Source organism: Microcebus murinus, chromosome 19 (assembly GCF_040939455.1).
Source record: "Microcebus murinus isolate Inina chromosome 19, M.murinus_Inina_mat1.0, whole genome shotgun sequence".
Taxonomy (NCBI): Eukaryota; Metazoa; Chordata; class Mammalia; order Primates; family Cheirogaleidae; genus Microcebus; species Microcebus murinus.
In genome coordinates, this window is record NC_134122.1 from 37,345,372 (window position 1) to 37,367,865 (window position 22,494).

Consider the following 22,494-nt stretch of genomic DNA (forward strand, 5'->3'; position numbering starts at 1 on the left):
GACTCCATATTAATACTGATAACTTTCACACAGATCAAAATGATCCCTTCTCTTGGAAGAGATTTTTCTTTTCAATAGGGAAGAAAATATTTCTCAGAACTACCACCACCCAGCAGACTTTCCCTGGGTCAGAATTAGACCAATGACTGGCAAAGAGAAGCAGTGTCCACAACTGGCTCAGACACATCTTCAGGCAGACTGTGGGCAGAGGGTAGTGGGCCTACGTCCCTGAACATGTTGCTACCCTCCCAATGGATGAACAAAATTGGGCTCTGGTTAACAAGAAAGGAGGGTAATGGCTGTCACAACCTTGTCCTCTCATTTTCATTTTGGTCTGCTCTCATACTACCAAATCACAAATAGTGTATTAAATAGGCAGAAAACATGCCTAGGGTATATCACATAAAAGAAAATATTTCCATTTACAGCAACACTTGCCTAAGATATATCAAAACTGAATATTGTATTTCATTACAACTGATGCCAACCAGCTGAAGCTAGTAACAGATGTAGACTTTGAGTGACTCCTGAATGTCAGATCCTAAGTGGACCTAAATGAAGACTCCCTCCTGGCCAATAAGCAATGCGACTTGTTTTAACCAATTGAGTCAGACCTGTTGATTCATTGCATTCTCTCTAAAGTATTCATTTTTAATTCTTAATTAGCATATTACCATGAAAACCCTTTCCTAATGCTCAAAACTCCCTTGACTTCTCCCCCTCAGCAAAGTTCCCAGTGAATGTCTTCTTCACTGATAAGTTCCCTTGTCTGTTAAGTAAATTCAGATTTTTTTCTTCTTTAAATTTGGGTGATTACCAAAAACAAACTGTTGGCTAGACTTGGCCTGTGGGTTGGAAAACACAAAGCCAACTGCTGAACTAGAATTAAAGTCACCAAACCTTGGTCTATTATAAAAATTAGTCTGGAGGACCGGGCGTGGTGGCTCACGCCTGTAATCCTAAGACCCCGTCTCTACTATAAATAGAAAGAAATTAATTGGCCAACTAATATATAGAGAAAAAAATTAGCCAGGCATGGTGGTGCATGCCTGTAGTCCCAGCTACTCGGGAGGCTGAGGCAGTAGGATTGCTTGAGCCCAGATGTTTGAGGTTGTTGTGAGCTAGGCTGACGCCATGGCACTCACTCTAGCCTGGGCAACAAAGCAAGACTCTGTCTCAAAAAAAATAAATAAATAAAATAAAATAAATTAAAAAAAAATAAAAATTAGTCTGGAAGCAAGGTAGAAATCAAGTTGGGAATCCCTGGCTGTACCCAAATCTCCTAGCAAAATAGGGTCGGGAAGACACATGGTTTTTTCCATGAGCTGATTGGGGCTCTAAGTACAAGTTGGTCTGTGCTACCCCAGATAGTTCATCTACTGACCTAACAAAGGTAGTGGTGCTTAGTGATCAGAAATTCAAAACCATTTATAGGAAAGGTCATCTATCCAAAACCAAGATACAATGTGGGTGCCCTTCTGTAGAGAACTATGACAAATACCAACCCATCAGAGGGAAGAGGGAAGTCAGGATCAGTAGCAGATAACCATGCCTCCTACCATCCTGAATGGCCCACCTTGAGTCAATTGTCCTGGACCAAGAATCAACCAGGCAAGTGAGACTATCTTTCAAAGTGGCTTAGAGTATGATATCAATCAGGAATTTCTTTCTGCAGGGCATTGTAGGCCACACCGAGGAGTTGGGGGTATTTTTATAAGAGCCTTGGGTAGCTACCGAAGACTTCTAAGCTGGAGCAAAAAAAAAAAAATTAAATTTGATTTAATAACAGCTGAGGCCCAACTCCTGTGGATCAAGGGAGCAGATAGGAAATTTTATTGTAAGCTAGGCAATTAATCTAGAGCAGTGCCTGTCCAACAGTACTTTCTGGGAAGATGTAAATGTTCTGTATTTGTTCTGTTCAGTATGGTGGCTACTAGCCCCATGTGGCTATTGAGTACTTGGAATGTGATTAGTGTGACTAAGGAATTGAATTTTAAATTTAAATTAATTTTAATTTAATTTTACTTAATTTAAATAACCACATGTAGTTAGTGAACTCTGTGATGGACAGCACAGGTCTGGTAGCCCAGCACATGTAGCTCCAGTCCCTTGGGAGTTCTTGGGATTCAATGAGAAGCTCTTAATATCTTTATAATAATGTCCCTCTATTTTTGATAAGCTAATCTGAATGAGTTTCTTTCTTTCTTTCTTTCTCTCTCTCTCTCTCTCTCTCTCTCTCTCTCTCTCTCTCTCATTTTGAGACAGAGTCTCATTCTGTCACCCAGGCTAGAATGCAATGGTATCATCATAGTTTACTGCAACCTCAAACTCCTGGGCTCAAGCAATCCTTCTGCCTCAGCCTCTGTTCCTAGCTCATTTTTCTATTTTTAGTAGAGATGGGGCAGACTGGTCTTGAATTCCTGAGCTCAAGCAATCCTCCCACCTCAGCCTACCAGAGTGCTAGAATTACAGGTGTGAGCCACCACACCCAACCTCTGAATTTCTGTCACTCCTCATACACATTCTTATTTTAGACATTTAGAATTCAAAAAGTACAAAGAACCTACAGAGGAAATGCCCGCTAAACTGGAGTACCGGAAGGTCCCACAATGCACCATGCCCCAGGTTTACCAGAGCAGTCCAGAGAACTTTCTGTGCTTGGGCCTTCAAATCAGAGACATAGAGCCTTGTTGACTCCAGCCATGGATCAAAAACCTTGCCCCCCTCAGTCGCTCTTCCTCAGGCAGCAGCCATGGCAGGCCAAGAGGACCCGGTGCCCCGGGAGATTCACCAGGACTGAGCGAACCGCGGGTACATCGAGGTCATCACCAGCAGCATCAAGAAGATCTCGGACTTTCTCAACTCGTTCGATTTGTTTTGTCGTTCAAGACTCGCAACGCTAAACGAGAAATTGACAGCCCTTGAACGGAGAATAGAGTACATCGAAGCACAGGTGACAAAAGGTGAGACACTCACCCAGAAGTATGCCATGCTGCTGCTGGGAAGTTGCTTGACAGAAAGCAGGCCCTGTGGGAAAGGCCCCAGCAACCTTCAGCTCCCTCCTTTCTCCTTAAAGAGCAACAGGGCTTATTCTCGTTTTTCTTTTTTCAAAAGTGTGGCCTTTGGGCTCTGCCATATGCCTCTGGGGGTGTGACGTGGCTTGTGGGGAGAAGTCCGGGACTCTTGGAAACATTAGGCATTTTACCTTTTCAGTAAAATTTTATAGGACAATTTGTCGATGTATTTGAGGTGTTCAGAGCCAAAAGCCTGGAACTCTTTGTGAAGGTTCTCACCACGTCTCTCCCTCTCTGTCTCTCAGGCTCCCCTCACACCTCTCATTGCTCTGCACTGAACCTATAAATAGTCTTTTTCTCCTCCCCACCTTTGGTGGGAGGCAGGGAGCAGTACTGGCCGAGGCGCTCATGGCCTGGCAGTATGGCTGCCAGAGAATGCCGTTGCTAACCCACCAGTTTCTCGTCATTTGGGGGAGGTCAAGGCCAGGCCCCCACTTGGCTTGAAGGGACATTTTCAGAGTTTTCTTTCTGTCTCTTGGGGTGTCTGTGCCTCATGTTTCCCTAATAAACTCCTCGACTTCATCTGACTGCTGTGATTGTGGTGGGGAGATGAGCCATAGATGGGCTCACCTGTTCCACAGAAACGTGGTGTCTGGGATTACTATTCTAACGTAAAACTTCCAGATGTTGCTGTTTGATTTAAAGCCTGAGGGGCTTACCAGCCCAAGCCCCCTGTGTTTAGACTTTCAGCTGACTGATTCACCCTGGGAATCATTGAGTCATTGAACAGACATTTGCCAAGTGCTTATTAATACTATGCAGGCATGTTATCTTCCAACAAAACATACAGCAATAAACCAGGAAAAAAAAAAACAACCTTGCCCTCACCCCCAGCCCTTCTTCTTCTCCTCTCTTACCCCAGGAGCTGCACAAGACCCCGTCCAGTTTGTGCAGGAGCACCCCACAACTGCTCTCCTCAGAGGCAGAGGGTCTCTCTCCCAGCAGTGAGCTGACTCCTCCTCAGACTCCACCCCAGATATTAATAATTCCCTCTGTCTCTCAGGAACCACCCTCCAAATGGCTTATAGTGCATCTCATTTAAAGTGAGATACACTTGAAGTAGGGCAACTCATTTGAGACCAAAGTGCTAAGTCTTAGGGCAATTTCTGGCTTCAGTAAGCCGCTGCTCAGGGGCTGTATTGGGGAAAAGGGTGAGAAGTGCACGCGGCGACGTGGTGCCAGACTGGTCCCTGGAGACCAAGCGATGGGGGAGGGGGGTGTTCGGCAGGGAAATGGAAGGACAAGCAGTTACTCTTCTGGCCACAAGGGGGAGCTCCAAAGGGACGTCTCTATCCTACCAGTCATACGTTCCCATTTTACGGAGTCTCAGAAATCCCACTCAGAGGGTCCCTCCACTGAGTAACATGGAGTGTTCGTTTTAGCCTCCACCCCAAACTATTTTGGAACACACCCCAGCAAGTCTCATTCTTCCAAGCAGAGAGGCAACAACACAGTTACTTAGCAAGAGGATGTCATGGACAAGGGAATAGATTTAGCAAATAAAAATATAGGATGCCCAATAAATCTAAATTTCACATAAACACAAATAATTTGGAATATCAGTATGTCCCAAATATTTAATGAGACCTACTTATATTTAAAAATTACTCATTGTTTATCTGAAATTCAATTTAACTGAGTATCCTGTATTTTAACTGGCACCTTTGTAAAGGGTTACACCTGTTTAACAGTTTTCCAAACTAAAATGTTTGCAGCTTTCTCTGTGATAGCCCCCATTCTGGTGTGCATAAGAGCAGACACCCAAGATTCTTTCCTGGGGAGACATATGGTCCTGCCCACAAGATCTCCCATAGAACATCCCTGACCAGAAGTGGAGTGACTCACGATTTCTGGGCATACTCTTTTCACAAAGAGATGCCGTGTTGTCCAGCTTAGCTGGCGTGCAGCGTGTGTGGCTCTGCCCTTGGGCTGTGAAACAATCCCCTGCTCCCTCTGGCATACCTTTTTGTTTTGTTTTGTTTTGTTTTTTGAGACAGTCTCCCTCTGTCACGGAGAGGGTGGGGCCATCAGCCTAGCTCACAGCAACCTCAAACTACTGGGCTCAAGCGATCCTCCTGCCTCAGCCTCCCGAGTAGCTGGGACTACTAGAATGGCCCATAACAACTGGCTAATTTTTCTATTTTCAGTAGAAACCGGGTCTCACTTTTGCTCAGGCTGGTCTCGAACTCCTGAGCTCAAGCGACTCTTTGCACTTCAGCCTCCCAGAGTGCTAGGATTACAGGCGTGAGCCATTGTGCCTGGCCTGGGCTGCAAAAGCCTGGCTGAAAGAAACAATATTTTCAAGGATTATCTAAAGAATGCCTTTTTTTCTAGGTCAGTGATAATTAGCCTTTTTAGTGAGAAGGCAATTCAGAAAAAACTAACCCGTTCCCAAAAATTTTTTAAAGAAATGATCTCTTTTATCAGGAAATGTAATATCAACAACTTTGCTTAAGCATGTTTTTATTGTTTTCTCAAATGCTAAAGGGTTTCATTATTTTGATTAAACTTTCAGAAACTACATAACATGCATGCCCTGGTATATCTGATGGAATGGGACACCTTTTACCAATGTTTTTGGTCAAGGAAAGAATTTTTGGAGCTGGTTCATTTGGTTTTTCCTTAACTGACCCTGGAATCCATTTATTTGCAAAGTGTGTTTTGTCTCTTTTTATTCAGGTGGAACAGCCATATAGAAAAGTGCATAGAGTGTACTAATCTTAAGGGTACAGCTCAACGAATTTTGCATTACTATATACCTGTGTAACCACCACCTACATTAAGATCTAGAACTTTCTTGCACTCCAGCAAGTACCTCTGTGCTCCTTCCCAGTCAATGCCTCAACCAGAGGTAAGCATTATTCTGACTTCCACCACAGTGGATTACTTTTGCTTGTTCCTAATTTGCATACAATTCATTGAAAGTAATTTCTGTGAGATTCATTCATGTTGTTGCACAAGTCAGTAATTCATTGTTTTCCATTTTATGAATATGCCCCAATTTATCTGTCAATTTTCCTGTTACTGGATATTTATGTTCTGGATTTTGGCTCTCGTGAATAAAGGTGCTGTGAACATTATGGTCTGCACAAGTCCACACTCATTTCTCTTGGGTCTATACTTCGGAGTTTCGTTGCTGGATTATAATATAGGCACATGTTTGGCTTTATTGCCAAATAGTTTTTATGGCAATTTACAGTCCCTCTCCACCTCCCAGCAGTGAATGAGCATTTCAGTTGCTCAGCATCCTCACCAACATTTGGCGTTGTCAACCTTTTTAATTTAGCCATTCTGGTGGGTGTGTGGTGGTTTAAATTTCCATTTCTCAGCCAGGGGCGGTGGCTCACGCCTGTGATCCTAGCACTCTGGGAGGTTGAGGCGGGCGGATCATTTGAGCTCGGGAGTTTGAGACCAGCCTGAGCAAGAGCGAGACCCCCGTCTCTACTAAAAATAGAAAGAAATTAGCTAGATGACTAAAAATATATATAGGAAAAAATTAGCTGGGCACAGTGGCATGTGCCTGTGGTCCCAGCTACTCGGGAGGCTGAGGCAGAAGGATTGCTTGAGCCCAGGAGTTTGAGGTTGCTGTGAGCTAGGCTGATGCCACAATACATTTCCAGACTTTGTCTCGAAAATAATTAAATATGTAGTTTGAGGATGCCTGATCTAAAAAAAAGAAAAGAAATATATATGAAAAAGTAAAGATTTAATGTTTTTTATATAATTAAATAAATAAATAAATTTGCACGTCTCTCAGGTGAGTTGCACAACTTTTCATGTGTATATTGGCAATTTGGGTAGCTTCTTTCTGTGAAGTACCTGCTAAAGCTGGTGGTAGCTCAGCTCCAAAGATGGCCCCTGATGAACTGTGCTTCCTAGTGTCCATGCCCTCTATATAAGAGTTTCCTCCTTCACCGCATGTGGGTGGGGCTGTGACTTGCTTTACCCTCTAGAATGCTGGCCAAGTAATGCTGTGCCAGTTCCAGGCCTGAGCCGTAAGAAGGCATGGCAGCTTCTGCTTTTGAGCTCTAGCGGGTGTGAGCCACCATGAAGAAGTCCAGATACACTGCTGGAGAGACCATGTAGAGTGACTTTGTGGAGAGGAGAGACCTTGAATTGCCAGATGTTTCCAGCTTCACCATCAGATGCATCTAATTGAAGCCACATGAGAGACACCAAGAAAGACCAGCAGAAGAACCACTCAGTGGATCCCAGTCATACCACACACCATGAGGGACAATAAAATGGATTTTAAGTCATTAGGTTTTTTGTTGTTTCTTTTTTTAATAGGGACAGGGTCTTGCTATGTTGCCCTGGCTGGAGTGCAGTGGCTATTCACAGGTGTGATCATAATGTACTATAGCTTTGAACTCTGGGGCTCAAGAGATCCTCCTGCCTCAACCTCCTAAGTAGCTGAGACATGCCCACTGCACCCACCTTAAGTCGCTAGGTTTGGGGATGGTTTATTACACCACAATAGATAATAGAAACAAAATCTTTTGTTGTTTTTTAAAAACTGAGTTGTCTTAGTGCTTCTTAATTAAGGAGTCCATAAAGGAGGAGTTTTTTCATTGCAAATAAGACACAAAGTCACATCAATCCACTTACTTTCAAATACAGGATTTATTTATTTATTTTATTTATTTTGAGACACTGTCTTGCTCTGTTGCCCAGACTGGAATGCAGTGATGAAATTACAGCTCACTGCAACCTCCAACTCCTGGGCTCAAGCAATCCCTGGCTCAGTCTTCCAAACTGCTGGGAATACAGGCATGAGCCACCACACCCAACCAAATACAGGATTTCATCAGCTACTTTGCATTTTTTGGTGGCAGCTATAGCTTGTGTTAACTTTTGTTCATAAACACCAGTACTCATTCTCACAAATGTACATTAGCTATTCTAGAAACAATCCTTCTGTCCCCCCAACCCCCACCATAATGCCCACATTGAACCAATATATATCTACAGCCAGCAGGCCAAAAAGTACCAGAGCAGGATTAGACCAATGTTGGCCTCACAGAAGCCTCAATTTCCCCATCTGAATTGAGGGATGTCCTACAATTTGATCTCAAGATGCGTTGGGAAGATAGGAAACATAGTAGTCACCACTTCTCTGGCTGTGGTAGACAGAATAATGGTTCCCCCCAAATGTCCATGTCATAATCCCTAGAACCTGTAAATATTTTACCTTATATGGCAAAAGGGACTTTGCAGATGTGATAAGAGTATGGGCCTTGAGACAAATGGATTATCCAGGTGGACCTAATCTAATCACATGACTCCCTAAAATCAGAGAACTTTTCCTGGTTCAGAGAGAAAGATGTAAAGACAGAAGAAGGGTCCAGGGGAAGCAATGCTGCTGGCTCTGAAAATGGGGGGAAGGGACCAGGAGCCAAGGAGTACAAGTGGCTTCTGGGAGCTGGAAAAGGCAAAAATGGATTCTCCCAGAGCCTCCAGGAAGGCCCATTGACACCCTGATGTTAGCCCAGAGAGACCCACATCAGACTTCTACTCCTCAAAATTGTAGGATAATAAATTTGTGTTGTTTTAAGCCACTAAGTGTAGGGTAATTTGTAACAGCAGCAATAAAAAGTGTAGGGTATTTCATTACAATAGAAAACTAATTCACTAGCTGATCTATAATTTCCCCTTCCACTAATTAGACCAGCAGAGAACTATGTATGTATTATCTCTCTTAACCAGACACACTCCCCCCATATAATTATTTTATTGACTATGGTGTGATTATGGTGATGTAGGCTAACATTACACACAGCACTATAAAAATCAACTTTAGGAAACACTTAGCTGTTTTTCCCATAATGATGTTGTTAAGGAAGATTTCATTCTATCAGAGTGTCCTCTCCATGAAAACCCAAGAAGAAATTTATTTTCTGTCCTGTACTTGGAAAAGAAAGACTCCTGCTTGAATTTCCCTTTTTGCATTGGCTGCTAGGAAGCTTAAAACAGTGATTCTCAAGCAAGGGCAGCTTAGAATGGCAGAACTATCAGAATCACATGGGCAGCTTTTGCAAACAGCACCTTGCTCCCCCAAGAAAGTCCAATCTGTCTCCCTAGAGGAAAGTGTTCCCCTTCCTCCCACAAAATCCATTGCTTTGGGGAGCCACTGTGCTATTTAGAGGAGTAAGTCCCGTTTCTCAGGTCTGTTGGGTTGGGGAAAGGGTTAAGAATAGACTCTTAACCTTTGGAGCAGCAGTTCTCAAATATGGTCTGGGAAGTCCAGAAGAAGTCTCCAAAACCCTTTCAAGGGATGCCCAAAATCAAAACTATTTTCATAATAATGTTAAGTGTACAGCATAGGTTTCCAGAGGCTACATGACACATCATATCACAACAGGCTGGATGAAGGAGCAGACAGGGGAATCTAGCTATATTTTATTAATTCAGACATTAAGGATGTTTGTAAAAATGTAAAACAATGCCATTCTACTCACTTTTTTCTTTAGAAAATATACTTTTCATAAAAATATGCTATTTACATTAACATAATTGATTTATTGTTTTTTATTTTTATTTTTTTTATTTTTTTATTTTTTTATTTTTTTTGAGACAGTCTCGCTTTGTTGTCCAGGCTAGAGTGAGTGCCGTGGCATCAGCCTAGCTCACAGCAACCTCAAACTCCTGGGCTCGAGCAATCCTTCTGCCTCAGCCTCCCGAGTAGCTGGGACTACAGGCATGCGCCACCATGCCCGGCTAATTTTTTTATATATATATATATCAGTTGGCCAATTAATTTCTTTCTATTTATAGTAGAGATGGGGTCTCGCTCTTGCTCAGGCTGGTTTTGAACTCCTGACCTTGAGCAATCCGCCCGCCTCGGCCTCCCAGAGAGCTAGGATTACAGGCGTGAGCCACTGCGCCCGGCCTATTGTTTTTTATTGAATTAATAAATACTGTAAGTATTTCTCAGTTTTAATTTCAAATAATTTGTGTGTGTGTGTGTATCTCTTGCAGGTTTTCTTTTATTTTTTTATTTTTTTTTATTTCGGCATATTATGGGGGTCAAATAATTGTTGATAGTTATAACACACATAAGCAAAAGCTCTTTGTATTCCTCAATAAATTTTAAGAGTATAAGAGGGTCCTGGACTGAAATATTTATTAACCACTGAACTGGAACAATCAATGTATGTAATTGTAAGCTCTCTGTGGCATGCATGTTTTGCATTCACCACACACACTCTTTTTTCCTACCTTGATTTGCCCATTGCCTTCTTTTTCTGAGTTTTTGTGGAATGACTAGTTCTTTATCCTTTAAGGAGCAAATACCTATATAAGCAGCAAGTTAAATGAATTCTTGAAACCCCAGAATTGTTAACAAGTCTGAACTTGTTACCACTAAGTTTATCTTCACCATTTGCAGTGGACTGGATATAACTAGCAAGATTAGCAGTTGAATCCAGTCAATTACTGGGTCTCTGTACTTGCATTTCCTCTCTTCCTGCTCACCTCTCATTTTCCCTCACTCTTGCCACCCTGGGATTGCACCAATAAAGCACAAGCATGTAGGCTTTGCCTAGGCCTCTGTTTTCTAAGGAAACTAGACTACAAACAGAGTAATATTATTATTAGGTTATATTATTGGAAAGAAAACAGATATGCCCAGCCAGGAACGGTGGCTCACGCCTGTAATCCTAGCACTCTGGGAGGCTGAGGTGGGAGGATCGCTCAAGGTCAGGAGTTCGAGACCAGCCTGAGCAAGAGCGAGACCCGGTCTCTACTAAAAATAGAAAGAAATTAATTGGCCAACTAAAAATATATAGAAAAAAATAGCCAGGCATGGTGGTGCATGCCTGTAGTCCCAGCTACTCGGGAGGCTGAGGCAAAAGGATCGCTTGAGCCCAGGAGGGGGTTGAGCCCAGTTTGAGCTTGAGCCCAGTTTGAGATTGCTGTGAGCTAGGCTGACACCACAGCACTCTAGCCCGGGCAACAGAGTGAGACTCTGTCCCAGAAAAAAAGAAAAGAAAAGAAAACAGATATGCCCGTGTGGATATCCTTTGAGTGACTCTCCATTTCCACTCTCCACCCTTCTCCGTCCTGCTTCGCCCCCCATGGAGTAACCGTGTGGACCAATCACGGACTCCCTCTCTGGCTTTGGGTAGGTGTTGGACCACGTGAAGAGCTGGCAGGTGCTCAGAGGATGGCAGGAGGGTGGGTGGGGATTTTTATTTCCCAGCTCTCTCTGCTAGGCCACAGGTTGATCAAGGTTACATTTCTCTACTGAAGGCCATGTCTCCCACTGGCTGGCTCTGTTTGTCCTGCAGCTGCAGCTCCTCTGGGATCCAGTAACTGTCCGTTCCCTAGGCCAACAGCTAGTAAGGGCTCTCCATTACTGCTAGGCCCAGGGTGCTTCACCAACCCATGTCAGTTTCCTTAACCCTGCCTACACCTCCATAAATAGCTCCTTCATTAAACTCTTCTCAACTCCTCTTTGAGGAGCCATAGGTTTCTAAAATGGGCTCTTATTGATACACATTGAGAGGCTGAGTGACTTTCCCAAGGGCACACAAAAAGCAAATGACAACACACCTGAGAGTACTCACTCTAAGACAGAGAAGGGTAGAATCTTTTTCTGGCCTCGCCAGCCTGCCCAGCCCCCTCCCAGAATCCCTATGCCCTGCCCAACCTGCCAGAATCTGTGATCCTTTTGTTGGGATGGGATTAAATTCCCTAGGGCTTCTGTCCCGGACCTGGCCAGCAACTCCAGTAACCAGAGCTGTGTGAGAAGAAAAGGCCAAGCCATTGGGGCAGCCACACCCCAAACAGAGGTGAGGTCTCAGGTGAGTCATACCAACGAGGGGCCACCTCCCCTGTCCCAAGAGTCACTTCTCACCCCAGCCCTGCCTCACCAAGGACCCACAACAGTGGCCTCCCAGCCCCTGGCTGTCCTCTTCTTTGGCCTTTGCACACATGGTGCTCCACTCCTCCCTCCCCCACTCGACAGGTGTCCTGGAGCTAGGACACCTGCCCCCACCCCCACCCTGGCCTCTAGAGATGTGAGATGAGCACAGGACTCTGGGTGGGGCCCTCAGGCTCCCTACCTCCCCCTTCCAGCCCCAGATCCTCTCAGATTCCCGGAGATGGGCTCCAGCCAGGGAGGGTGGGGCTGCTCCTGGGACCATCAGGAGTCACGGGGCTGCCTAGACAGTGACAGAGCTGTGGCGGGGAGCAGACCTTCACCCACCTCTGTGCCTTCAGCTGACTCTAATGTGCCATGTCCCAGCACCTGCTCCTCTCACTTGTGATCCTCGGTAACCTCAGGGCACGGGGGACAGGGGATGGCTGCAAGGGGCCTGGATCCTAGCATCTGGGGAGCTGGAGAACAGGATTCCTGGGCTCTGCATGGGGAGTGGGTTGCCAGACAGAGGGAAGTGAGGCAGGAGAGGGAGGGGAAGCAGTGTTTCAAAGGCTGGTGACAGGAGGCCTGGGTGCCATGGGAGGTGGAGTAGCTGGAAAACTGGGAGTGGGAGTCTGGGATGAGGAGTGCGCCTGGGAGGGCATATAGTAAGTGCAGCTCTCCAGTCTTTTCCTGCCTTCCTCTGTCTTCCCAGCCATCAGTCCCATCCCAGGAGCCTTCCAGGACTCAGGTAAGGCAGCTGGGGGTGGGGGGAAGTCATGTGCAGAGGCAGAAAAGAGAGGGGAGGTAGCAATGGTGCTGGCAGGGGGACTGAAGGGACAGGGAGTTGGGAAGGCGGGAGGTGGGGCTGGGCTGGGTAGGGCAGGGTCTGGAAGTCACCAGTATCTTCCTCTCTTTCCCCTGTGGCATCCAGCTCTCAGTCCTACCCAAGAAGAACCTGAAGATTTGGGTAAGGAAGAGGCCTGGGCATCCTCCGATCTTAAAGGAAAGTTAAGGATGGTTAGGCCACGAGGGAGGTGGAAAAGACCAGAAACTTAGAAGTGCCTAGGTCTTTGTTCTTTGTTCAGAAGGACAAACTGAAGCGGGGTGCGGGACAAGGCTTTGTCCTGAGTTACCTGGGCCTCCGAAGTGGGAGATCTCAGGCGGACTCTGACCTCCAGGGCTCCCCATTGCAGACTGCGGGCGCCCTGAGCCCTCTGCCCGCATCGTGGGGGGGTCAGATGCGCAGCCGGGTACCTGGCCTTGGCAGGTGAGCCTGCATCAAGGGGGAGGCCACATCTGCGGGGGCTCCCTCATCGCCCCCTCCTGGGTCCTTTCCGCTGCTCACTGTTTTGTGAGGTGAGTATTTGCGCTCGTCCAGCCCCTCTCCTTCCAAGGCCAACCCCGCCCCTGAAGTTCGACCCCTCCCCCACCCCCTACGGTCCTCAAGGCTAACTTGGAGCTGAGCTGCCCAGGCTACCCCTCTCTGCCCCGCAAGCCGGGTGCTCCGCAAGGTATCAGGGTCGTGGGTCGTCCCACCACTCTGCTCAATGTCAAGTCTGAATCCCACCTATCTTTCGGATGCCCCCAGTCACCAACTCCAAATCGGATTCGCCAGTCCCCTTTTAGGAGTCTCAGCCCCAAATCTGGATCTGCCTCCGCCCCTCCTGGGCTCCTGCTGACCCCACCTCCTCTTCTGGCTCTGAGTCCTCCCCCCGCAGGGTCTGCCCCTCCATAACGTCAACCTAAACTGTCCCGCCTCGGCCTCTGCGCAGGAACGGGACCTTGGAGCCCGCGGCCGAGTGGTCGGCGGTGCTGGGCGTGCACTCCCAGGACGGGCCCCTGGACGGCGCGCACGTCCGCGCAGTGGCCGCCATCCTGGTGCCGGACAACTACAGCACGGTGGAGCTGGGCGCCGACTTGGCCCTGCTGCGCCTGGCCGAGCCCGCCAGGCTGGGCCCCGCAGTGCGGCCCGTGTGCCTGCCCCGCGCCTCGCACCGCTTCGCGCACGGCACCGCCTGCTGGGCCACCGGCTGGGGGGACGTCCAGGAGGCGGGTGAGCGGGCGCCGCAGCCCTGGCGGTGGGAGGTCAGAGCGCAGAGCCCACCTAGCGCTCCTGGGGGACGCACCCCTGGGCGGGCGGGTCCCTGGGGCGGAGCCTCGGGGGCGGGGTTTGCTAGACCGCGGGTCGCGGGGCGGTCTGCAGCTGGCCTCCTACACTAGGGTTCTCAAACTGAGACTTCTGAGTCACCCGCCCCACACTCCATTCTTTCCAGTTTATTCTCTTCTGAATTTAGGATCCGGCTAGGGTTCCCAGCCCAGCTGTGCTTTGTCACCCAAAGCGCTTCACCCAGTACATTTCCTCCTCTGTAAAACGAGGAAAATTGTAGTGCCTGTTTCATGGGGTTGTTGGGTGGATCAAATGAGAAAATCCCTTTAAAGTTTATAGCACAATGTCTAGCACAGCGGTAACTAATGCGTTGTGGGTGTTCTTACCTTAGGGAATCCATGTTAAAGCACTAAAGCACTTTGGCATACAGTAGATGGTCAGCAAGTGTCAGCTTGCACTTCCCCTCCCCTCCCCCTCCCATCCTATATCCACCCCCCATCTCTATCCCCCACCTCCTGCCCTCTCCTTGCTCGCCCTCACTCATCCAGCCATCCTTTTGCTGAAGATATTTCTTGAGCACCTTCTATGTGCCAGGCACTGTGCGATACACCAGTGAATGTAAAAAGCCAGAAGCCCTGCCTACTCAGAGCTTACACTCTGGTGGGCAGACAACACATGCAATACATAGACACACACCCTGTTTGAAGGGGTGGGGCAACGTAGACCTCTTTCCATTCTCTGCCATCCCCATTATCTCGTGCCACTTTTCCATGCTAGCCTTGCCCCCGCAAACATTCCACATCTGCTGTGGGCAGACCTGTGTGGGGCTTTGGGAAGGTGCTGCAGGAGGAGATGCCACAACCTCCATCGGGGCAGGAAGAGTCCCCGTGAGCACCTAGGAAGTCTGTGTGGACAGGGCCAGGCCATCCTGACAATGGGCAGGGCGGGAGGCTTCTGGGGAGTCTTTGTGAAGAGAGGATGTATGGCAGGAACGTGGGGCGGGATGGAGGCCACCCTGGGGACACAGGTGGGGCATGTTAGATGGAGAAGGGCCAGGATGCCAGGCTGGAGTGAAAGGGGCAGAGGCCACAGAGGCTGCAAAAGCAGCTGAGGCTGCACCACAAAGACCACAAGGTGGGAATAGGACCAGAGTACCCCGCCAGCTCTGGGGGTTCCCAGGAAAATCCCCACACCTCCCTGGTTGAGCCCCAAATACAGCTGCAGCCATCACCTAACTTCTTAGGACTCTGAATGGGCAGGGAAGGAGCTCTGTCTGTGCTTGTCCCCACCCCTTTCTGCATCCTGAGACTTTCATTTCTACCAAAAGCAGGTTTTCCTCAAGATAGGGCTGAGGCCTCAGGTTTAGACAGCAGAATCCATTTCTTGTTCTTGGTAAGACCAGAGCTGAGCTTTAGAGACTTCCTCTAGTAGCAGCAAGTGAAGAGTGGATTGGGGACCAGACCAGTCAGGAGGCTGGGTCAGTCGTCCAGGCCCAAGATTATGCTGCCTGTACTAGGATAATGACAGGCAGAATGCCAAGAAGTCACAAAAGAGAGGATTTCACGATCTGGGAGCTGATTGGGGAAGGAGAGTTGAGAGAAGGGTCAGGGATGACACCCAGATTCCATGTGTGGCAACTTGGGAGAGGACCCCCTTGAGTCTGTATGGCATCTTTGCGAAAGAATGCCTTCTGGGACGAACACAACTCCATATCAGGGCTCAGAGCTTAATGATTTTATTTAATTTTTTTGAGACAGAGTCTTGTTTTGTTGCCCAGGCTAGAGTGAGTGCTGTGGCATCAGCCTAGCTCACAGCAACCTCAAACTCCTGGGCTCAAGCCATCCTGCTTGCCTCAGCCTCCCCAGTAGCTGGGACTACAGGCATGCGCCACCATGCCCGGCTAATTTTTTCTATATATATTAGTTGACCAATTAATTTCTTTTTATTTATAGTAGAGACAGGGTCTTGCTCTTGCTCAGGCTGGTTTCGGACTCCTGACCTCGAGCAATCCACCTGCCTCAGCCTCCCAGAGAGCTAGGATTACAGACGTGAGCCACCACGCCTGGCCGAGAACTTAATGATTTTAGCCCCTATGTACATCCTTTGTTGTGGGGACCTTTTTGCAGTGCACAACCTGCACAACTATACATGGAAGCTCTTATTGGGTGCTTGATGGGGCCATTCCTGAAATAAGGATGTAGGAAGAAGAACAGACAGGAGCCTGGGGAGATGTGGTTAACGTGGTGGGCTGAGGTGCCATGGGGCATCTAGTTGGAGATGTCCAGGAGGCAGCTGGAGGTGGCAAAGCTAAGCCCTGGGAACTGGGGGCTCCATGCCTACCTCACAGTATCTGCTCTCTGGTTCTGCCCCCAGACCCTCTGCCTCTCCCCTGGGTGCTACAGGAAGTGGAGCTAAGGCTGCTAGGCGAGGCCGCCTGCCAGTGTCTCTACAGCCAGCCTGGTCCCTTCAACCTCACTCTCCAGCTATTGCCAGGGATGCTGTGTGCTGGCTACCCGGAGGGCCGCAGGGACACCTGCCAGGTGAGGGGAGGCCCCTGCACCTGCCTGGCAGGGCCAGAGTGCTAACTGCTGTGAGCAATGGATAAATATCATCTCTCTGAGCCTCACCCGCCAAAAGAGGGCACAGTTGCGGAGGCATGGGGTAAATGTGAAGGTGATAAATGTATAGAAACTGGGGCTCCATTTGTGGGCGCTGCTATTTCTGCCATAAAGTGCTCTGCAGTGAGCTCGCCTGGTCAGAAGCCCGGCACGCTACTTATTAGTGGTGTGACCTTTGCCTGGTAATTAGCCTTCCTGTGCCCAGACTTTCCCACCTGGAAGACGGAGATAATAGTATTACCAACCTGATGGTGTTGTAATGATTAACAGTATCTTGTCCCTAATAAGAGCTAAATAAGTATTGGCTATTATTAGTATAATTATCCCACATCCCAGCCCACAGCACAGCACCTGTTACTTAGTAGGTGCTCCATAAATAATTATTTAAAAAATGAATTAATTACTAATCCTTCACAGAAGGGATAACCTGCTAAAGGCCAAAACATCATATATTTTAAATGTTTTGCCCAGAAATCTTCCTCAAATGACACTTTTTTTTTTTTTTTTTTTTTGAGACAGAGTCTCACACTGTTGCCCGGGCTAGAGTGCCATGGCATCAGCCTAGCTCACAGCAACCTCAAACTCCTGGGCTCAAGCCATCCTGCTGCCTCAGCCTCCCAAGTAGCTGGGACTACAGGCATGCGCCACCATGCCCAGCTACCAACAGATATTTTTGAGGGCACCCAAGCATGCAGGGTGGTGGTGGGGATTCAAGCTAGATGGTCTTCAGTGTCACTCCCAATTCTGAGGTTACAGGACCCCTGGACATAACTCCCTGTCTTCTTGAACAGAATTGCAAACAATTCAAATTCTTATAGGCCAGCGCTCCCCAATAGAACTTCCTGCAATGATAGAAATGTTTTATATCTGTGCAATCCAGTATGGTAGCTGCTAGCCGCGGTGGCTATTGAACATTTGAAATGTGGGTAGTGGGACCGAGGAAATAAAATTGTAATTTTATTTAAATTTAATTAACTAATTAAATTTAATAAATTTACACTTAAATAGCCACATGGGGCTAGTGGCTACCATATTGGACAGCACAGCTCTAGATGATTCTGAGTTTTCTGAGCCTTTGTGATCCTTGTCGGGTTACAGAGATGCCTGGCCTGTGTCACAAAGATGCCTTAAAGACAACATCCCAACATTAAATGGCCCCAATACCATTGTTTTAGTGTCTGTTCATTGTGGTTCTTCCTCTTTACTTGCTTTCAAACTGTCCCTTCTTGCTGTTTTTTGTTTTTGTTTTTGTTTTTGAGACAGAGTCTCACTCTGTTGCCCCAGCTAGAGTGCCGTGGCATCAGCCTAGCTCTCAGCAACTTCAAACTTCTGGGCTCAAGCGATCATACTGCCTCAGCCTCCTGAGTAGCTGGGACTACAGGCATGCGCCACCATGCCCGGCTGAATTTTTCTATATATTTTTAGTTGGCCCATTAATTTCTTTCTAGTTTTAGTAGAGATGGGGGTCTCGCTCTTGCTCAGGCTGGTTTTGAACTCCTGACTTTGAGTGATTGGCCCGCCTCAGCCTCCCAGAGTGCTAGGATTACAGGCGTGAGCCACCGAGTCCGGCCTCTTGCTGCTTTTAGTTGGCCTATTTTTACCAGCCTTTGCCTCCTCAACGCCAGCATCTCTGATTTATTTTTTAAACAATTGGGTGAACTTAGAAATCAAAGACAGGGTTTATTTGAACTATTTATTGAACAAGAACCATGTGGCTGTGAACAGCACCTGCAGGGTTCTCTTGCATGGCCTTTAGTGCATGAGCTGGTGCTCCCGGCTGTGGATGCGCCCGGCCTGTCTGCTTCACAAGGCTTTCTTCTGTTTGGAGTCGCAGGGAACACAGAGGACAAGGCACAGCCAAGGGAGGTTTCTAGCAGAAGGTGGCTGTATATGGGGCCAAAGGGAGGTGTAGGACCTTTTCCAGGAAGCAGTGTAGGCTGGTGGGCCCCTGGGATGATCTCCTAACAGTCATTGTCATTAGGGTGACTCCGGTGGGCCCCTGGTCTGCAAGGAAGGCGGCCGCTGGTTCCAGGCAGGAATCACCAGCTTTGGCTTTGGCTGTGGACGTAGGAACCGCCCTGGAGTCTTCACTGCTGTAGCTTCCTATGAGGCATGGATACAGGAACAGGTGATGGGTTCAGAGCCTGGCCCTGCCTTTCCCATCCAGCCCCAGGAGCCCCAGTCAGGTCCCCGGGAGCCCACGGAGGAGAACTGCACCATTGCTCTGCCAGGTGAGTGGGTAGGACCCCTAGATGTGAAAGGGACATGGGAGTTGGGGTGGAGACTGCTGGATGAGGGGGGTTCAGGAGGCTACCTGACCCAGGCCTCTCATCCCTCAGAGTGTGGGAAGGCCTCCCGGCCAGGGGCCTGGCCCTGGGAGGCCCAGGTGATGGTGCCGGGATCCAGACCGTGCCATGGGGCGCTGGTGTCTGAAAGCTGGGTCTTGGCACCTGCCAGCTGCTTTCCGGAGTGAGTGAGAATCCACACCTCAGGCAGATTCTTGCCCCTTCCCACATCGGCCTGAGAAACCACCATCTACCTGGCCCAGCCCTATCCCTGGGCAGATGGGGATGGGAGGCACCTCAGTCTGGAATGCGGGCTCCCATTGAGACATGTAGGATCCAGCACAAAAAGAGGGGTCCCAGTCTGGCAGGGGTGGGAGATGGGCGTTAAGTTCGATCCAGGAAGCAAGGGTCTAAGTGCACTGTTTGAACGGGCGTGGGGTGGGGATCCGGCCGTGGAAGCAGGATCTTAGCCTGGAGACAGAGGATAAGCCAGGAGTGCGAGGTTTCCAGCCGGGTGTGCGGGATCTGGCCCACGTCCCCCGTCTCCCCATCTGGCAGCCTCATCAGCTCCGGCCGCCCGCCCCGCGACCTCGAGGCCTGGCGCGTGAGGCTGCCCTCGCGCCCGCGCGCGGAGCGGGTGGCGCGCCTCGTACCGCACGAGAACGCCTCGTGGGAAGACGCCTCTGACCTGGCGCTACTGCAGCTGCGCGCGCCTGTGAACCTGAGCGCGGCCCCGCGGCCCGTGTGCCTACCGCACCCGGAACACTACTTCCTGCCCGGGAGCCGCTGCCGCCTGGCTCGCTGGGGCCGCGGGGGTGAGCGGGGCGCCGGGCCCAGGGTGGCGCTGGGCGGATCGGGGACTGCCTCGGCCGCAGCGCGGGCCTCCGCCCTTTCCCCCCCAAGAACCCGCGCCTGGCCCCAGCGCGCTGCTGGAGGCGGAGCTGTTGAGCGGCTGGTGGTGTCACTGCCTGTATGGCCACCAGGGGGCGCCAGTGCCGCTGCCGGGAGACCCGCCGCTCGCTCTCTGCCCCGCCTACCAGGAGGAGGAGGAGGCGGGCCGCTGCTGGGTGAGCGGCAGGGGCGGGACGTGCAGAAGGCGGGGCTGAGTAGGACCCGGGGGAGGTGGAGGGAGTTTGGGGGCGGGGCCTGGGGAACTGGGCGTGGCGGAGCGCTCTGGGCGCGGAGACATGGTGGAGGCGGGGCCAGAAGGAGCTGTGGGCGGAGCCTGGCCCCGGAGGACTTTTTGTGGATAGGGTTGAGCCGGGGCTCTGAGCAGGTTGTGGGGTTTCTCTCCATCCCTAGATTTAATCCTAAAGTATGGGCTGAATTCTTACACAAATTAGTATCTCTCTCATGCATACACACACACGTAGAGGCACATATACACACATACACATACTTTTTTGCTGCAGAATGACTCACGTTGGAGCCTTCTGTGCCGGGAAGAAGGGACCTGGTTCCTGGCTGGAATCAGAGACTTCTCCAGTGACTGTCTACGTCCCCGAGCCTTCTTCCCCCTGCAGACCCATGGCCCATGGATCAGCCATGTGACTCAAGGAGCCTACCTGGAAGACCAGCTAGCCTGGGACTGGGGCCTTGAAGGGGAGGAGACTGAGGCACAGACTTGTCCCACACACACAGAGCATGGAGGTGAGCAGGGTGCCTTTAGGGCTTAGGGGCTCTTGGGGATACATAGATCCATGGCAAGGGCTTCAAGGGTCATCTGTGGGGCCACAACTGAAGTGGCCCCCTCCTCTCCCTAGCCTGTGGCCTGCGGCCAGAGGCCGCTCCGTTGGGGGTCCTGTGGCCCTGGCTGGCAGAGGTGCATGTGGCTGGTGATCGAGTCTGCACTGGGATCCTTGTGGCCCCAGGCTGGGTCCTGGCTGCCACTCACTGTGTCCTCAGGTGGGTCTCACTCATTTCCTAGGCAAGAGGCTGGAGAGCAAAATGGGGAAATGAACCAAAGGGCTCTTACAATAGTGGATATTCTCCCTTTAGGGCTCTTTCAGGACAGGGAAACCACTGTGGGAGGTTTTGAGACAGAAGAGAGATTTGGCAGGAGGAGTAATGAGTTAATGGCATGACCCTAGAGAGTTATTCTACCCTTTCCCCTGGGCTGGGGAGGACTTTACAAGCAATGGGAAGAGGAAGAGGTGACATTGGGCCTTGTTTCAACAGGCTGGGCTCTACGACAGTGCCTTACATTGAAGTGTATCTGGGCCGGGCAGGGGCCAGCTCCCTCCCACAGGGCCACCAGGTATCCCGGTTGGTCATCAGCATCCGCCTGCCCCGGCACCTGGGACTTAGGCCCCCCCTGGCTCTCCTGGAGCTGAGCTCCCGGGTGGAGCCCTCCCCATCAGCCCTGCCCATCTGCCTCCACCCAGGGGGTATCCCTCCGGGGGCCAGCTGCTGGGTGCTGGGCTGGAAGGACTCCCAGGACCGAGGTGAGAGCCCTGGGTCACGGGAGCGAGGAGTAACTGGAGGCCAGAACCCTGGAACAATGCTCTTTCCTCTCTCTAGTCCCTGTGGCTGCTGCTGTCTCCATCTTGACATCTCGACTCTGTCACTGTCTCTATCAGAGCATTCTGCCCCCGGATACCCTATGTGTCCTGTATGCAGAGGGGCAGGAGGACAGGTGTGAGGTACAGGCATCTCAGGCATTGGGATCCAGGAAGGGAGGAGGCCACGCTGGGCAGCTGGACCCTAGAGAAAGCAGGGTTGGAATTCCTGAGTGTTGGGCCCCAGATGGGAAGCAGTACTTGCTGGCTGGGCCTTGGAGAGTGACCAGCCCGGATGCTTAAGGTTGGAGACAAGGAGTGCTTTGTGGCCCGACGCTAGGGGAAAGTGCAGGGGACCAGGAAGAAGGATAACAGACCCATTTAACCTTGGCTCTGACTCTGCAGGTGACCTCAGCGCCTCCCCTCTTGTGCCAGACTGAGGGAGGCTCCTGGGTCCTCATGGGCATGGCTATTCGAGGCAGCCGGGAGCTTTTTGCTGCTGTTGGCCCTGAAGAGGCCTGGATCTCCCAAACAGTGGGGGAGGCCCACTTCCTGCCACCTAGTGGCTCCCCCTACTGGCCCTCTGAAGGCAACAATCTCTGCCCACCAGACCTGGCTAGGGCCTCAGGCTCCCCTCGGGCTGTTCTGTTCCTGCTGCTACTGACTCCCCTGATCCAGAGCTGAGGGGCCTGGGTCCTAGTGCCACTTCCTTCTCTGCCCTCTACTTCCCGCCCAATGGGGCTGGAATGTGGCCCAACCAGCTGGCGCCCTTGACAGAACCTCCAGCGGGCCCCACCCACCAAGACTGCAGCAGCTTCTGATAATTGGGCTATTTTGGACCCAGGAATCCTTGGGGGTGGTGGGAGGAGCAGACAATAAAGGTGTAAACGCAGACACATGTGTGGCTTTGTGGTATTGCTGGGAGCAGGCAGAACGCTGAGTGCCTGGGAGGCGAAGGGGGAAGCCCAGAGGGTAGGGCCCCTCCCTCTTCCGTGAGTCAGGCCTTGGGCTCTCAGGAAATGTGTCCCTGATAATGTGGCTGTTCCCTC

General features: G+C 50.0%; 1 protein-coding gene and 1 pseudogene across 3 annotated transcripts; both read left to right on the forward strand.

Moving 5' to 3' along the window:
• Nucleotides 1-2,752: 2,752 nt before the first annotated feature.
• LOC105871041 (protein BRICK1 pseudogene) lies at nt 2,753-3,167 on the forward strand (annotated as a pseudogene).
• A 9,125-nt stretch (nt 3,168-12,292) lies between these two features.
• On the forward strand, nt 12,293-22,357 carry PRSS36 (serine protease 36). Of its 3 annotated transcripts, none has more exons than XM_012764152.2 (15): nt 12,293-12,349; nt 12,650-12,685; nt 12,869-12,904; nt 13,131-13,293; nt 13,710-13,990; nt 16,418-16,584; nt 18,644-18,893; nt 19,002-19,131; nt 19,506-19,762; nt 19,851-19,999; nt 20,360-20,597; nt 20,711-20,852; nt 21,126-21,391; nt 21,468-21,589; nt 21,851-22,356. In XM_012764152.2, the coding sequence occupies exons 1-15, from the start codon at nt 12,313-12,315 to the stop codon at nt 22,127-22,129; spliced, it is 2,553 nt and encodes an 850-aa protein (XP_012619606.2). In that variant the 5' UTR covers nt 12,293-12,312; the 3' UTR covers nt 22,130-22,356. The 3 variants fall into 3 exon arrangements, with proteins under 3 accessions (XP_012619606.2, XP_012619604.2, XP_012619607.2); XM_012764150.2 differs by having other exon boundaries at nt 19,851-20,014; nt 21,851-22,355; XM_012764153.2 differs by lacking the exon at nt 21,468-21,589 and having other exon boundaries at nt 19,851-20,014; nt 21,126-21,204; nt 21,851-22,357.
• Nucleotides 22,358-22,494: the final 137 nt, after the last annotated feature.